The sequence below is a fragment of the Cavia porcellus genome, unplaced genomic scaffold, assembly GCF_034190915.1.
Source record: "Cavia porcellus strain 051 isolate PalLab524CR breed Dunkin Hartley unplaced genomic scaffold, mCavPor4.1 scaffold_6, whole genome shotgun sequence".
Taxonomy (NCBI): Eukaryota; Metazoa; Chordata; class Mammalia; order Rodentia; family Caviidae; genus Cavia; species Cavia porcellus.
The window spans coordinates 92,767,252-92,784,209 of NW_026947489.1; the positions used below are offsets into that span (position 1 = coordinate 92,767,252).

Consider the following 16,958-nt stretch of genomic DNA (forward strand, 5'->3'; position numbering starts at 1 on the left):
CCTGGATCTAGGGGCAGGGTGAGGGCGCCCTGGTTCCCCCCACACACATTGTTTAGTCCTACCAGACCCTGCCAAGTGCTTGTCTCCCTCCGTACTGCTGCCCACATCCCAAAGATAGGAGTTTGTGGACACAGGCTGCATCGTGCCCGCCTTTGGGTTTGGCAGCCACGTTTGTCCAGGCAGAGATACAGCACCGCTGCACCAGCCCCCAGACTGCAACCGCTGGAAGAGGAAAGGATGGGGGTGTGAGAAGCTCCAACAGTCCCTGTGGGCTGCAGCACCTAGTGGCTCCTGGTGCCCTTTTCTGTCCCCCGGGTTCTGGGTGGGAGAGTAGTTGTGTTTAATGATCTGGCAGCCTTGGTTAGGGGCACCTGAACTGACAGATGGAGGGCCCACACCCTGGTGTTGCTGCAGCCAGCTGACCACAGCTCCTGACTGCCTCTCACACATGGTGGTGGGCAATGATTGGCTGGCCACCTGGGGTCATGCCAGGAGGGCCAACCTGGGCCGTGGGTGGGCTACTAGCAGGAGGAGCAAATGTTGAGATGCTTCCCCTCACCCCTGCCTCTTGCTGCCTCAGTCCTGCAGTTAGATCCCATTGCTCTCTGTTGCCCTGGTAACCAGCTCAGCAGCGAGGAAAAACTCAGGCTCAGTGAAGCCCCCAGGTTCCCTGCCCTCCCAGCCTACCTTTCAGTGGGCAGAAAGAAGGGAGGAAAGAGCAGTCAGATGGGCCTTAGACAACCCCACTGTGTCCCCATAGGAAGCCAGGGCCAGGGCTGTCCTGAGCCCCCATGGATGCAGTCCCTATCACCGTACCTGTGACTGCACCCCTAGGCCCGCAGGTGCCCGCCAGCCCTCCCTCTGCAGCCAGCACGTGGCTTCCTGTCTTCAGGCAACTCGGTGCAGCAAGAACTTGGATCTCCCTGTGTCTGCACCCCGCTTCAGTTGGGCTGCATGTTTAGGGCAGTGATGAACCTGGCTAACAGCCACCTAGGGAGCTGTTCCAAATCCAGCACAGAAGCTCAGGTCTGCCTGCCTCAAGTGCCCACTTTGAGGCATCAGTTGTGGCTGGAGCATGAGGCTTGCTGAAAACCCCGTGGTTCCATGGTGCAGGGCGCTGCTGCTGGGTCTCCTCCCAGCACTACCGGGCACCCTTGAGTTGTTGAGTTGTTGAGACCCATTCCCCAAGCTTTCAGTTTGTAGACATCTCAGTCCCTTTTATTTCCAGCTTCCACCCCCCCCCCATACACTCCCCAGTTCTTCACCCTTCCTGACAATCCCAAATCCTGCCCAGAGAGGAGGTTACCAAGGCAACCAGCTTAATCTGGTAACTGTGGCATGTGCTGGGAGAGAAGCCCTCCCCTCTTCCCGTTCCGTTCACAAGATGCCACTGGGCAGCTCCATGCCACTGCAGCCAGTGTCACCTTCCAACACCAGGAATACTGGTGTCCCGTAATGGTGGTCTGGGAAGCCCCTCTCAGACCCACATCAGAAGCTGCAGTTGGATCCAAGCGCTCTTGTCTCCTCTCCAAACCCACAGATGGGCACACATGCTCTAGCACACGGGCCTGAGGCATGCGGGAGTCACAAGGGGGTATGGGCCCTGTCCACCCAAGGTGGACACTCCCTGCAGTCACCTTCCTGCATCCAGCCCGTGCACCATAAACTGGTGGGGTGCCATCAAGGAGCCTCAACCCACTTCAGGCCAGGTGCCAAAGCCCAGCCTGGGTGTGCTTATCTCCATTTCCAGCCCCTCCTGGGCAGAGCACCCTTAGGGACACTGCTCTGGGCACGGGCATCGGAGGGTGGCTTGGCATCCTGATGGCATCATTTTCCCTCTCCATGGTGGGCTACGCTGGCACTTGTCACCCAGCGCGTGGTCCTGCTTCCCTCTGCTGTCCGGCTCCTCCCCTCTGCCCGCTCTCTCCTTACCCCAAGACCTGCCACAGCCTGCTGCTCCATGCCTGCCAGTACCTGCCTGGCAGGCCAGCCCTGCACCACCTACTCTTCCCTGCCGGTGCCAGTGCATTCACCCGAGAATCCTTCCAGTCCTTCCCACGGAAGCACGATGAAGCCACGCACTCCCGTCAGGATAGCACAGGGGTATGGGGTCAGCAATCTCACAGGCCTCACCTGGACCCAGGTAAGTGAAACCAGGTGCAGGCCACAGACCCGCCCCAGCTCTTGGAAAAGAGGCCGAGAATGCCAGTCATCCCCGAAATCAAGACTCCATTGCTAACCTGCGCCCTTGGCTTTGCCCTCCGTTTCTGCCCCTGCCCTGAATGAACCCGTTTCCCTCGCAGGTCCACCCGCCTGGCTGCCCTGCTTCAACCCTGGCGGGCCGGGGGCGGGGCCTGAGAACGGGGGCGGGGCCGAGAAGGGCGGGGCCATCGGAAAGGGGCGCGGTCTCGGCTCTGCCACCTTCCCGGGGCCGGGAGCTCAGCCGCCGCCGCCGCTGCCGCTGCTGCGTCCTCCCGCGCTCCGCTTCGCCCGCTGCTTTGCTGCCGCATTCCAGCCCGGAGTGCAGAGCCGGCGCTGGCCCCGCAGCCCGCTTGCCCTCGGTATGGGGGGCCGCTGATAGCGCGCGTCCTCCGACACCTGCCGCCCCGGCCCCAGCCTCGGGCCAGCCCGCCTCGGACACCCCTGCTCCGCTCCGGTGCCCGGCACGGCCCTGCGCCCTGCGCCTCCGGCCCGGAGCACCGGGTCTCCGCCCCCCCCGCCCGTGCCCGGGACACCTGGGTCCCCCGGCGGCCCCCGGGAGAGGGGCGGGGGGGGCATGAAGCCGCTGGAAAAATTCCTCAAGAAGCCCACGTCGCAGCTGGCGGGGCGCGCGGTGGCCGCGGGTCCGGGCGGGGGTCCGGGCGGCAGGCCCGGCGGGGGCGGGGGGCCTCCTGGAGGGCCGCGGGCACTGCAGCGACGCCAGAGCATGTCCCGCCTGCTGCTCCCCGCTTTCTTGCGCGAGCCCCACTCCGACCAGGGGCTGGAGCCGCCCGCGGAGGAGGACCAGGCCGAGCTGGCTGGGGTGGCTGAGGACCCAGGCGGCGGGGGACCCTGCTGGCTTCAGCTGGATGAAGTGCCGGGGCCCCTGCGCTCCCCGTCCTCCTATTCCTCGGATGAGCTGTCCCCGGGTGAGCCCCTGACTTCGCCACCCTGGGCCCCGCTGGGCGCCCCGGAACGGCCGGAGCACCTTCTCGACCGGGTCCTGGAGCGCCTAACCAGCGGGGCTACCAGGGACAGCGGCGCCTCAGGTAAGGGGTCTGCCCAGCAGAGCAGGGGCCCTGGCTCCCCTTGGTGTTTTTAGAAAAAGGGGTGGCCCCAGTGCTGGAGCCTGGGGTGGGGCTAAGGGGTTCCCAAAGTGCAGTAGGCACTGAGCAGGGCCGCAGACCCCCAGGGGAGGAGCAATAGTGCCCAGCTCCGAGGAGGAAGCCGAGCTTTCTTTCTCTCCTTCAGCCACTCTTGCTCCTAGATGGACGCTTTAGCTGCAGTCCCCAATGAGCCCCTAGTCCCCGTGCCCGTCATCAGGTCTCCGAGACTCGCTAGGATGGAAGTGTGTGAACCAGCCCGTGCTGCCCTTGGCCCAGCAGGCCTGCTCAGGCCCTGGAGGGAACAGCATGGATAGGACTGGGGCCCAGGCTAAGGGATGTGCTGACTTGGGCAGGCGAGGGTGTTCTCCCTGGGGTGGACTCTGCAGGTGCCTTCGAGGAATGGGAGGTGGCATCAGGACCCCCGGCATTGGTACAGGGGTCTGGGTCTTCCAACTCCCTCCCTCATGGGGGTAGGGAAGCAGCCTCAGCACCCCACTTCTTTACCAAGTCAAAACCCCAGCCTGAGAGCTGTTTTGCTTTAACACTATTTCTCCTCTGCCTCAGCACCCCATCAAGGGGGCTGTAAGGACACTGAGATCTTAAATTTCTAACGTAGAAGACCTGGGGGGTATCTAGGTCTAGCTGAAGGCATTGCATTAACCCAGGATGCTCTGAGCTCCGGGGACCCCCATTGAGACCCTAATGATACAGGGGCTTTTGGCCTTTGCTCTTAGCTCTCTGCATAGAACTCCAATTTAGGTTTTCAGGGTGGGGCACCACTGGCCAAGATTTTTCTCAAGGAAAGTCTGGGTCCTCTCTGGAGGTGAAGGCTTTAGTTGCCCTGGAGAGCTGACACCTTTCAGATTTAATTAGAAAAATATCAGACACACACAGCACTCTCCTAACCATAACTTCCCGCCCACACCACACACCCTCTGTCTCAATGACACATTCCCTGGGGAGGCTGTGCCTTGGACCAAAGCCCACTGTGGAAGAGACAGATGCCAAACCATGGGCCCGATCTGTGTCTCCCCACGCCTCTTGTGCCTGTGTCCTCCCACCCTGCATCTGGGAGGAGTCTGGAAAGGGGGTCGGGCTCCCTGCTGCTCCAAGGGGCCAGGGGCTGTTCTGAGCACCTGCTGCCACAGGTCCTCAGGGTCTCCTGGGAGAATGTAAGACTCCTGTATTGGCCCAAGATGTAGCTCAGCAGCACAGAGCCTGCCTGACAAGCATGAGTTCATGAGTTCAATTCCTGGTACAAACAAATCAACCAAAATGTAAAACTAAAAATCCTGTATTGATCACACCCCCCCCCATCAGCTCTGGGAATTGAAACCCCGAAGTAACTGGTCTGGGAAACCCCAAATCAGTCTCAAAGCAAATGAGAAGGGAATGGCCACAGTTCCAGTGTAATGTACGTCATGTTGACTTTGTCAGGGTGCATAGAAAGAGGGGCTTCCAGAAGGCTGAGTCTCCCAGATGTCCAGGCAATCCCCCTGCCCCCCTCCCTGCCCCTTTGCCTGGTTCAGGCACACTAATGGAGAACAGACTCGGAGGTCCAGGTTCTTCCAGCTCTAGGCCTCAGTTTCCCCTTTGATGCTCCCTCTCCACCTTTGTGGCTAGAACTGGTTGGCCATGGGGTGGCAGAAGCCTGGGTTGTCTGGAGCAGTGCCTGGGCTCCTGGCTCTAACCTGTCCTGGCGAGGACACCTGGCTGCTTCCCTGTGCCCTGCCTGCTAGTGCCAGGGAGCCCTGCCCCACCCCGGGGCTGGCTGCAAGTCAGGGCGACCTTGTACCTGGCCAACTGGCTGGGCCAGGCCCAGACAGGGGTGTGGAGGGGGAAGGGAGGTGAGGCAGACTCTCCCGACACCTGCCATGGTTAACCCTTGCCTCTCTAGGTACACAGAGGACCAGGCTCCTAGCTCAGGCACTGAGATTAAAGAGATGGGTGTATCTTCCTCACCCTTTATTGGGGCTGGTTCCCACCTGCCCATTCTGAGATGTGGAGTAAGGGAGGGAGGGAGGGGACCCTGACTTCCGCTGGGTCTGGAGGCCCCTGCCACGTTGTTCAGGGGCGGTGCCCAGCTCCCCCCACACTAAAGAGGAAAGTGCATGGCCATCAAAGGCTCCCCCTTCCCCCAGCTGCCTTGGCAGCTGCCGGCCCCACCCCCAAAGCGGCTGCTGTGAATCTTCACCCTGGCGCACACGTGTGCAGTGCGGGACAGGGCAGGTGGCCGAGGCTCCAGCCTGGCTGAAGAGAACGTGCTCTTGGTGGCGTGCAAGGGGTGTCGAGTGGCCCTGACATCTGTGGCACCCACTGATCTCCACAGATATCCTGCTGGATGACATTGTGCTGACACACTCTCTCTTCCTCCCAACGGAAAAATTCCTGCAGGCCCTGCACCAATAATATCCTTTTGTGGAGTCTGAAAAGGTGATGCCTTGCACCGCACAGGTAACATCAGGACCCATGTCACCCCCAGAAAATACCAAGCTTATGCTGGCTGGGCCTGGTGGTGCATGCTTGTAATACCAGTACTTGGAGGCTGAGGCAGGATCACTTTGAGTTCCAGGCCAGCCTGAGCCACACAGTGAGATCCTGTCTCAAAAAAGAAAAAACAAAAACATCCAGCTTTGCTAGTCTCTGGATTCATGGGATCTGTGTTTCTCCTGTAAAATGACATGTGCAGCCCGGGAGTTAGCTCAGCGGCACAGGGCCTGTCTAGTAAGTGCAAGGTCCCGAGTTCAATTCTTGGTACCAAAAAAAAAGGGGGGGGGGCTGGGGATTTAGCTCAGCGGCATAAGCGCCTGCCTTGCAAGTAGGCAGTTTGGAGTTCGATCCCTGGTACCGATAAAAATGAAAAAAACAAAACAACAACAACAACTGGCATGTGCCCTGCTATCCGTGTATTGCTGTGAAGGTCATCGAGGTAACAAGTGTGAGTCCCTGGGCCCTGTGACACCCAGACCTGCACACGAGGGAGGGGTTATTACTCCGTGCTGAGTTACTGCGGTAAACATCCGGGTGCTCGATGAATAACACAGGGAGTGACACCCATGTCGTGGTGTGGCTGTGCCTCAGCCAGTGGGGGTCCCCTGGAACCAAGCTATTGACCAGGCTGGCCTGGGAATCCCCACCAGCACAGAGACTTACACTGAGATTTATTTAATTGGTCACTTTTTCATTCTTTTGATACCTGAATTTTATTTTATTGTTATTTTTATTTTTTTGGTATGGGGATTGAATTGCCAACCTGGCACTTACCAGGCAAGCGCTGGAGCCACAGAGCTAAGTCCTGGCTCTTTTTTCTATTCCTTTGAAGAGTCCAATGTCTATGGAACCCAGGCTGGCCTTGAACTGTCAGCAATCCTCCTGCCTCTGCCTCTAGAGTGCTGGCATGCACGGCAGGTGTGCGCCACCACACCCAGCTTCACTGAGTTATTTTGGAATCGAGTTGTAAACCTGAGGCCACTGAATAAGAACGTCATGGGCTTCTTAGGAAGGTCAGGCCCCACTCAAGGTAAAGTTGGGTTTGTGGGTCCCCCAGTGAGCTCGGCACCCCGGTTAGACAGGCTTGGTTGCACGTTCTCAGGTGCAGCTCTACTGGGCAGGAGCCAGCAGTGGCCAATTAGATACACTGTGACCGTGACCTGCTCTGGACAGACCTTCAGGCTAGCCTGGACTCTTTGTCACTGGCCCCAAACCTAGAAAATAACTAGGGGTCACATAGCCACCTCCAGTCTGCCTGCCTGCCTTGGGCTTTTTCTTTTCTTTTCTTTTTTTTTTTTTTTTTTTTTTTTTTTTTTGGTTTTTTTTTAAACACAGGATCTCACTATGCAGTTCAGGCTGGCCTTGAGCTCACTTTGTAGTCCAGGCTGGTCTCGAACTCCCAACGATCCTCCCACCTCAGCCTTCCGAGTGCTGGGATTACAGGTGTGAGCCACCACACCCGGTTTGCGCTTTTTCTTAACTTCGGGGTCAGCTTTGTTCAGGCAGGGGACCTGGAAGATCCCGAGGGGCTGAGCCGGAAGCAGGCCTGCCTGGCCATGCTCCTCCACTTCCTGGACACCTACCAGGGGCTGCTGCAGGAGGAAGAGAGCGCTGGCCACATCATCAAGGTGTGGCTGGAGAAGGGGCGGTGGGGGGCAGGCTGTGCATCTAAGGTGGGCCCTGGGAGGAGAAGCTGTCCTTGAGAGGCCCCGGCCTCACTTGGGCTGTGCTCCTCTCCCAGGATCTATACCTGCTGATTATGAAGGACGAGTCCCTCTACCAGGACCTCCGGGAGGACACGCTGAGGCTGCACCAGCTGGTGGAGACGGCAGAGCTGAAGTGAGAGGCAGCTCCTGGATTACAGTGCGGCCTTGGCTTTGGGGCTCCCGGGGTGGTTTTTTGTGTTCTGAGCCAGGGTCTTACTGTGTAGTACAGGCCGGCCTTGAACTTGTCCCGAGTCCCCTCCATCCATGGCACGCACAGCAGGTGCCCTCTCACCTCTTCCTCCTGACTTCCTGTGCCCCCAGGAAGTCCTCCTCCCACCCCTTTCCCTTCCTCTTCCCTTAATCCCAGAATAAGTGCCACCTTCTCTATGCAGGTGGGAACTGACTCTGTCCCCAAAGCCAGGATCACTGTCCCACACCTTGGTCACATCACCAGCACCTCCTGCCTGGTGCTGAAGTAGCTGTGTACATACCTGTCCACTCCCAACCCCCGAAGTCCTTCTCAGCAAATGTCACTAACGTCTAATAGTGCTCGACCCACAGTGTGCTGAGCAGGTTGCCGGACCTCGATGAAATCAGACTTTAGTCAGAACCTACCATTGTCCTCAAAAGGCTTTCCATGTCCTAGGAGAGACAGGCGTGGTGGTGTACACCTGTAATCCCAGCACTGTGGGAAGTCGAGGCAGGAAGGTTCCAAGACTGAGCTCAGCATAGACAATTTAATGACTTAGTGAACTCCTGTTTCAATATAAAAAATAAAATGAAGCCCGGTGTGGTGGCTCACACCTGTAATCCCAGCACTCAGCCTCAAATCCCAGGCTGAGGCAGAAGGATCATTGCAAGTTCGAGACCAGCTTAGGCTACAAAGTGAGCTCCAGGCCAGCCTGAACTGCATAGAGACCCTGTCTCAAAAAGACAGAAAAGAGAAAGAGAGAGAGAGAGAGAGACAGACAGACAGACTATAGCTCAGTGCAAAGGCCCTGTGTTCAGCCCCAAGTACTGCCAAAAAATCAAGTCCCAAGAATAAAGGCTAGTGGGCTGGGGATTTAGCTCAGCGGCATAAGCACCTTGCCTTGCAAGCAGGTGGTTGAGAGTTCAATCCCCGGTACCGATTAAAAAAAAAAAAAAAAAAAAAGAATAAAGGCTAGGAGGTGACCTTCTGGGTAGGTGGGTCAGAAAAGGTGCATCGCATCACAGCATTGGCCTGGGGTCCCCTGGATAGCTGTCCCACACTGCGTTACTGTTTTTGTCTTTGAGTCCCTTCAGAAAGGAGCCTGTGGGTGCCTGGGCCATAGGTCAGCAGTATAGTGCTTGCCTGCCAAGTACAAGGTCATGAGTTCAATTCCCGGTACCAAAAAAAAAAAAAAAAAAAAAGTTGAAAGGAGCTGGGGCACCCATGACCCAGTTGCAAGGTCCCTTCTTCCTGTTGGCTGGTGCTTGCTGACACCTACTGTCCATGCCAGGATCCCAGAGGACAGCCAGCCGCCTAGCAGGCAGGTGAAGCCACTCTTCCGCCACTTCCGCCGCATTGACTCCTGCCTGCAGACCCGAGTGGCCTTCCGGGGCTCAGATGAGAGTAAGCCTGGACATCTGGGGTGGGGGCAGGGGTATTGGGCGGTGCTCCCACGCACCGGGCCCAGCTGCAGTGGGAAGTGCAGCGCTCTGAGGCCTGCACCCACGCCCCCCACCCCAGTCTTCTGCAGGGTCTACATGCCCGACCACTCCTACGTGACCATACGCAGCCGCCTCTCGGCTTCCGTGCAGGACATCTTGGGCTCTGTGACCGAGAAACTGCAGTACTCTGAGGAGCCTGCCGGCCGGGAGGAAACCCTCATCCTGGTAGCTGTGGCCTCCTCAGGAGGTGAGGGGCCAGGGCCAGGGGCACCCTGGGAAGGGATGAAGACTGGTTTCTAAACTGAGTTTGGTGGTGCACATACCTGTAATCTGAGCACTCAGGAAGCTGAGGCAGGAGGATCTCTTTGAGTGTGAGGCCAGCCTGGACTACATAGCAAGTCCCTGTCTCAAAAAACAAAACAAGGAAAGGTAGAAGCATGAGTCTCATTAGTCTAGAATGTGCCTATGTGGGGTTAGGAGCCCCTCCACAGGAAAGGAGATGGCAGTCAGGGTGTGCAGAGGTACATAGGGCCAGGGCCAAGCTGACCCCCCCCCCATTCTTCTGCAGAGAAGGTCCTGCTACAGCCCAATGAGGACTGCGTCTTCACCACACTGGGCATTAACAGTCACCTGTTTGCCTGTACCCGGGACAGCTATGAGGCCCTGGTAAGACCGAGTCCCTGCTGAGCCCCTGGAATCCCCGAACTCAGGAGGCCGAGGCAAGAGGATTTCTGATTGGAAGCCAGCCTAGGCTGCAGAATGAGACTGTCTCAAAAGAAAAGCAGACCCTTTCACAAGGCATTGGCTAGGCATTGACTGGCAGTATGGTGGAAGGGGCCTGAGCAGTCCCCTTCATGCTATCCTGCCGCCCCCAGGTACCCCTCCCCGAGGAGATCCAGGTGTCCCCGGGAGACACAGAGATCCACCGTGTGGAGCCTGAGGATGTTGCCAACCACCTGACTGCCTTCCACTGGGAGCTGTTCCGCTGTGTGCATGAGGTCAGCCCGCCAGGTGGGGTGGGAGCCCTGCAGCTGTGTCCCGCAGAAGTTCGGAGGAGACCTCCTGGTAGGGTGGTTCGGCCAGGGATACAGCTCAGTGTCATTAAGCGCCTGCCCGGCAAGCTACAAGATCCTTAATTCGATTTCCGGAACCCCAAAATAAAATAAAATACCCATTAATTACCATGTGGTGGCGCCCACTTATAACTGAGGCTGAGGCAGGAGGGTCTCGGCAAGTCTGAGGCGAGCCTGTGTAAGGGACCCTAGTTCAGACTATAACAGCAACACAAAGATGGTGGCACCGCGCTAACTTCGGTCATTTCTGTCGCACCCTGTGCCTCCCCTACGCGGCAACCTGATGCAGCTGGAGTTCGTGGACTACGTGTTTCACGGGGAGCGTGGCCGCCGCGAGACCGCCAACCTGGAGCTGCTGCTGCAGCGCTGCAGCGAGGTCACTCACTGGGTGGCCACTGAAGTGCTGCTATGCGAGGCCCTGAGCAAGCGTGCCCAGCTGCTCAAGAAGTTCATCAAAATCGCAGCCATGTGAGGGGGCGGGAGGCGGGGGAGGGGCGCGAGGGGAGGGGCTGGAGGGGCGCGGCCACCTAACACCTGCAACCCGCGCCCCGCAGCTGCAAGCAGAACCAGGACCTGCTGTCCTTCTACGCCGTGGTCATGGGGCTGGACAACGCCGCCGTCAGCCGCCTGAGGCTCACCTGGGAGGTGAGGAGGACCCGACCCCCGTCCTCCCGCGCTTGTTCCCCCACACACCGTGGGGACCGCGACTTCTTGGGCATCCGGGCGTGGCGCAAGCCCTCCAGGGCCCTTGAGCCTGGGGTTCGCGCGCCCTCTTCTGGCCGCACAGCCCTAGAGCGCGCAGCTCGGCTCAGCTCGCAGTGCAAGAGTGAAAAGCCTGGAGTGGTGCAGGCCTGTGAGCCCAGCCCTCGGGAAGCTGAGGCAGGAGGGTCACCGCAAGTTCGCGGCCAGCCCCAACCACATACAAGAGACAAAATGAAACAAAATGAAGCAAAATGAAAAGCCAGGATTCCAGCCTCGGTGGGGATGGCTGGGTTTCAGGGCCAATTCACCCACCCCCAAACTCCTAGTTCCCCAGGTCCCCTAACTCTAATGCCCTTCTTCCTCCGAACGCTGCAGAAGCTGCCAGGAAAATTCAAGAACTTGTTCCGTAAATTCGAGAACCTGACGGTGAGTGGCGTCTCTGTGCTGGACTCTGGGACTTGCATCTCTGTTTCCTTCAGCCTTCTGAGTCTGCGGGGTCTCCCTCCCCATGCGAGGGGGGGGGAGGGGAGAAGGGGAGTTGCCTCCTCCCCAGCCACACATCGTCCACCCTGTGTGCCCAGGCAGGGTTGGGGCGGGGACGTCTCAGAGGCCTTGAGCCCCTGACCCCACTTCCATGACCCCTAGGACCCCTGCCGGAACCACAAAAGCTACCGAGAGGTCCTCTCCAAGATGAAGCCCCCTGTGATCCCCTTCGTGCCTCTGATCCTCAAAGGTCAGCGGGTCCCATCCACTTATCACGCCTGCTGTGCCCATGCCCCCCCACCCCGTCCCATCCCCCTCTCCCTCCCCTCTCCTGGCTCTGGGGTTCCCTCTTCAAGGCCTGTGTCCCCGCCCCCAGACCTGACGTTCCTGCATGAGAGCAGCAAGACTCTGGTGGACGGCTTGGTGAATCTGGAGAAGCTGGTGAGTAGCGCAGAAGAGCTGCACCTTCTCCTGTCCCCTCCCTGTGCCTGCCCGCCTGCCACCTTCCCTAGTGGCCACGCCAACAGTTAGATGGGGCGATGCTGCCCCCTGTGCCCTCAGAGACCCCCAGAGTGGGAGCTGCAGTGGGTCCGGGGCACACATCCTCCCGGGCCCTTCTCAGGGGTCCCTGTCACATTGCAGCACTCGGTGGCCGAGAAAGTGAGGACAATCCGGAAGTACCGCAGCCGGCCCCTCTGTGAGTTCTCCACCCCAACCCTAGGCCCTGGCTGATGGGGGAGGGGGAGGGCCAGGGGCCCCTCCTGACAATGTCCCCACCCCAGGCCTGGACATGGAGGCCTCGCCCCACCACCTGCAGACCAAGGCCTACGTGCGACAGTTTCAGGTCATTGACAACCAGAACCTCCTGTTTGACCTCTCCTACAAGCTGGAGGCCAACAGCCAGTGAGGCCACCCCCACCCTGCCGGCTCCTTGGTGCCTGGCACCCAAGCACTTTGTACTGTGTCCCCACACCCGTGATGGGTATTTCCCATGGGAAGAGTGAGATGGATTTCCAAGGACTCATCATCATCCTGCTGGAACCCTCTCCCAGTGCCCCTTTGGCTCGAGCCGAAGGATGCAAGGAGCCCCTTCCGTTGCCCTCACACAGCCGTGTCTCAGAGACAGAGCTCCTGCCTCCTCTCCCCAGCCAGGGAGGCGTGGGCCCCCTCATCCTCCCCTGTCCGGCCTCCCTGGGGAGGTTGTACCCCTGAACTTTGCTCTGTGTGTGTATGCGCAGGTGCCCGAGTGGTGGAGGGAAGGGGTCCTTTCTGTTTGGTGCTACCCTTGTCTGCGCTGGTGACCCCAAGTCCTCTGTTCTCCCTGCCAGGCCTGTGGGCCTGGCGGCTCCCCACAAGGTCCCCGGATAGGGTGTGCTCAGGGAAAGCAGGCCTGCGGCACCCTCTCCCTGCCCTGCGGGGGGGTGGGTGTTGGCAGAGCCAGGGGCTGGTGCCTGCTCCCCACATTTCTGCTCTCTGGAGCATCTTATGGCTGCATTGCGTCCCCTGGCTCTTGTGTCCCACATGGACAACAGTTCTGTGCCCCTCCCTGCGCACAGCCCTTCTGGGGTGGGCTGGCAGGCAGCTCCCTAGAAGTAGGGTAGAGGGGTAAAGGTGAATCTAGAGTCTGGGGGAGGCCCAGGCCTCCTGTCATCTCCCTTCCAGGGCCCAGAATGGAGGGGTTTAAGGACCCCTGGCGGCTCGGGTGAGGCTTCCAGGCACAGGCTCCCCTCTTCCTGCCAGCTCCTTGCAGCCAGCACAGCTGCACCCCTGCCCCTGCCCCTCCCTGCCCCAAGGTGTATATATTTTTTACCCAAAGCTCTGGAATTGTAAATTTATTTTTTAAAAGCCCCCAGAGAGGGAAAGAGCCTTGTATCATATGTAAACACTGTATCATAGGTCACGTGTACAGGCCCCTTTATACAGCGGTCCTGAATCTCCTGTCCCTTCCAAAATGCCTGTGGATGCAAAAGGCGTTTCTGGATGTCCCTGCCCTAGTGTGCCCCAACCTGCAGGCCCCCATCCTCCCTCCAAGCCCCCATCAGCTTCTCCTGGTCCCCAGCTCCCATGAGTACAGCTGCCCAGTCCGGCCCAGCCCACTGCTACCCTGAGGCCCCACCACCCCCATGTTATCCTCGAAGAACTTGCTACGGAGAGAAAAAGCTGAGAAAGTCTAGGAAGCAATGGCCTGCTGTGTCCAACCTGAGTGCCTGAGGCCAGGAAGGACAGGATGGAGGAGGGAACAGGGAGCCCTCGCCAGACCTGTCACTAGTGTGAACTGAGCAGGGGGGATGCTTTCCTGAGTGTGTGTCTCAGGTGTGACAGTAGGAAGTAGGAGACTCAGTCCCCAGGGAGGACCAGAGGTGTGGGTGTGTGGGGAATGGCCTGGCTGCCCCAGTCCTGCTCTCTGTCCTGCTAAAGACACATCTTCTGCCCAAAGGGCTGTTCTGTCCTCTTGGTCGTTTTCCTGTCCAAAAATGGTCCTCTTGCAGAATGTAGTGGTGCACAGGTATTGTCCAGGCACTCAGGAGGCTGAGGCAGGAAGGTTGCCACAAGTTTGAGGGCACTTAAGCTACCTAGTGAATTCAAGGCCAGCCTGAACTACATATCGAGACGTTGTCTCAACAGCAAAGGAATCCATCTGTCCCCAGGGGTAGGACAAGCTCGGTGCTGGCCCCGAATCCTCTTCCCCACAGCCCTGGAAACAAGTCCAGTTTGCTGCTCTTCCCCAGTGAAGAGTGGAGACCCCTAGAGCCTCAGAGGTGACAATGTCAGCCCTGGGCCTCGAGGGGTACCAGAATCCCCAAGCCTGCAGCTCGACTCCACTGCAAAGCTGGGGCACCCAAGTGCCTCCTCCTGTCCTGGTATCCTGGAGGCCCAGAAACTGCCCTGCTGGAGTAGGGCAGAGGGCTTCGGGCAGTGCCCCTGTCATCTGCTAGGTGTCACTACTAAGATTACCTTCAGGGTGCCAGGCAGCAGGAGGAAGCAGTGGAGAGCAGTTTTTGGAGGATCTTACTCCTCCTGTGCGGTGGCCCTTAGCGGGTGACTTAGATGCCACCAGAAGACTGTGTTTCCTCAGTGTCTCCCAGTCTACCAGCCCCATCCCATTTAGCACTGAAATCCTCTCAAATCACTAAGATTTCATCAAGAGATCCTCCTGTCTCAGCTGCCTCAGTAACCCTATTGTGGGAATGCATCACCACACCTGACTTGGGTTGCATTTTATGTAATGATCGACTGACTGACTATGTTTATGTATTTACTTTTGAGCCAGGGTCTGGCCTTGTAGTCCAGGCTGGTTTAGAACTCACTGTGAGCCCACGCTGGCCTTGAACTCTGCGGCAAATCCTCCTGCCTCAGCCTCCTGAACGGTGGGGTTACAGGTGTGCATGGCTACAGCCACCTGGAAGCCTTTTTTTTCTTTTAAGACAGTTTTGCTGCCTCCCGGCACAGGCTGGCCTCTGAACACATGGTGGTACAGTCCTTCTGTCTCAGCCTCCAAGTGCTGGGACTCCAGGTGTCTGAAAACGATCCGAAAGTAGGTCGCACACATTTTCACTTTGTTCTGTGTACAGCCTCACTGCAAGAATCTCCTAAAAATAAGATTGTCTCCTATCTACTTACTATACAGCTGAGAAAACCAGCAGTGGCTTTGCGATTTCACACAGCACCCAGTGCCTACTTAAGTTTCCTTGGTTGTTTCAAAAATGTCTTTTACACTTTTTTTCCTTCTTTTTTTTTTTTTTTTTTTTTTTATCTTTTTCGTTTTTATCGGTACCAGGGATCGAACTCACGACCGCCTGCTTGCAAGGCAGGCGCTTATGCCGCTGAGCTAAACCTCCAGCCCCACTTTTTTTCTTTCTTTTTTTTTTTTATCGGTACCAGGGAAAAAAATGTCTTTTAGAAAACATTAAAAAAATAAACCCTGCAGGGCATGGTGGTGCACAGCAGTGACCCCAGCACTCAGGAGGCTGTGGCAGGGGGATCACCCCAAGATTGAGGATTGCCTGGCTACACAGTGAGATTTTTTTTGTCATTTTCGTTTTTATCGGTACCAGGGGTGGAACTCATGACCACACACTTGCAAGGCAGGCGCTTATGCCACTGAGCTAAATCCCCAGCCCCTACACAGTGAGATTAAGGTCACCTTTGCACAGTGAGACCTTGTCTTAAATTAAGAGACCAAGAGACCACTTAAGAGTAATCCCAATCCTTGGGGGCTGGGGATTTAGCTCAGCGGCATAAGCGTCTGCCTTGCAAGCAGGCAGTTGTGAGTTCGATCTCCAGTACCGATAAAAATGAAAAAAGACCAAAAAAAAAAAAAAAAAGTAATTCCGATCCCATCCAGGTTCCACTATTGTGTTCGGTTGCTGTCTCCTTCATCTCTTTCAATCTACGGTAGCTCAGTAAGTTTTTTCTACCCAATGACATTGACTTTCTGCAGGTGGGACAGATATCTTGCAAAGTGTCCCAGATTAGCTGGGTGTGGTGTGCACATCTGTCACCCCAGCACTCTGAGAGGCTAAGGCAAGAGGACTGCAAGTCTGAACCCAGCCTGGGCTATTTAGTGACTGTCTTGAAAAAATAAAAGGTCTGGAGATGAAGTCCAGTGTGAAGGCCCTGGGCCTGGTTGCAACCCCTAATCACAGGAAAATAAAAGTGTTGCGTGATATTTCACACATACAAAAGCTTAAACACTAACTGGACATGGCGGTGTGTGTCTATAATCCCAGCACTCAGGAGGCTGAGGCAGGAGCATCACCATGAGTTTGAAGCCAGCCACTTTGAGACCCTGTCTTAAAAAACACCAAAGGAAATAGGAAGAGAATGTTCAAATGGGAAGGGAAAATGGGAGAGGGAAGGAAAGGAATGGAAAAGGGGAAAAAAGAATAAAAGGAGAAGAAAATGTAAGTAAAGCTTTTGTACATAAGGGGAAGATGGCTTGAAGGTAGGGAGGAGGATGGGGAGAAAAGAAGAATCAAGACACATCATGCACAGGGACAGGTTCCCTACGATGGGTGTGATCATTATCTATGTAAAAAGTTGTACCAATAAAATTAATTTTTAAAAAAAGCCCCTAAAGAAAGTTTACTTTTATTCAGTTTGTTTTTTTGAGACAGAGTCTCACTATATAGCTCAGGCTGGCCTTGAATTCTCAGGGATCCTCCTGCCTCAGCCTCCCAAGTGCTGGGATGACAGGTGTGCACCACCACCCCGGCTAAGAAAAAAGTTTAAAGACCAATAGAATGAGCACCACACCTCCACCACTTTGCAGCTGAGATCCCTGAGACCCATCCCTGGTCACAGCCTTGTCCTTTCTCCTGAGAGATGACCACTTTTTCAGACACTGTGCACACATCTGTGTGTATGTCAAGTAGTGTCAGTTTGGAGGTAATTGTCCTTTTGAGATAAAACTCACATAAATCTATTTTTTCATATACACTTCTGTGTATTCTGGACTAACCTTGAATTTGTAGTCCAGGCTGGCCTCAAACTCACTGCATTCCTCCTGCCTCAGCCTTTCCAAGAGCTGGGATGACAGGTGTGGGACACCACAAAGGGCTTGTATA

At 56.8% G+C, this 16,958-nt stretch overlaps 1 protein-coding gene across 1 annotated transcript; it reads left to right on the plus strand.

Annotated features, from left to right (window-relative positions):
- Window positions 1-2,411: 2,411 nt before the first annotated feature.
- Window positions 2,412-16,205, plus strand: Rapgefl1 (Rap guanine nucleotide exchange factor like 1). Its single transcript, XM_063251503.1, is given in 15 exon segments — window positions 2,412-3,248; window positions 5,635-5,728; window positions 7,288-7,423; window positions 7,537-7,634; window positions 8,983-9,095; window positions 9,213-9,380; window positions 9,702-9,799; window positions 10,009-10,131; window positions 10,496-10,674; window positions 10,761-10,851; window positions 11,284-11,334; window positions 11,554-11,641; window positions 11,768-11,832; window positions 12,034-12,088; window positions 12,174-16,205. Coding segments are annotated over 15 exon segments (1,956 nt in total). The 5' UTR covers window positions 2,412-2,776; the 3' UTR covers window positions 12,299-16,205.
- Window positions 16,206-16,958: the final 753 nt, after the last annotated feature.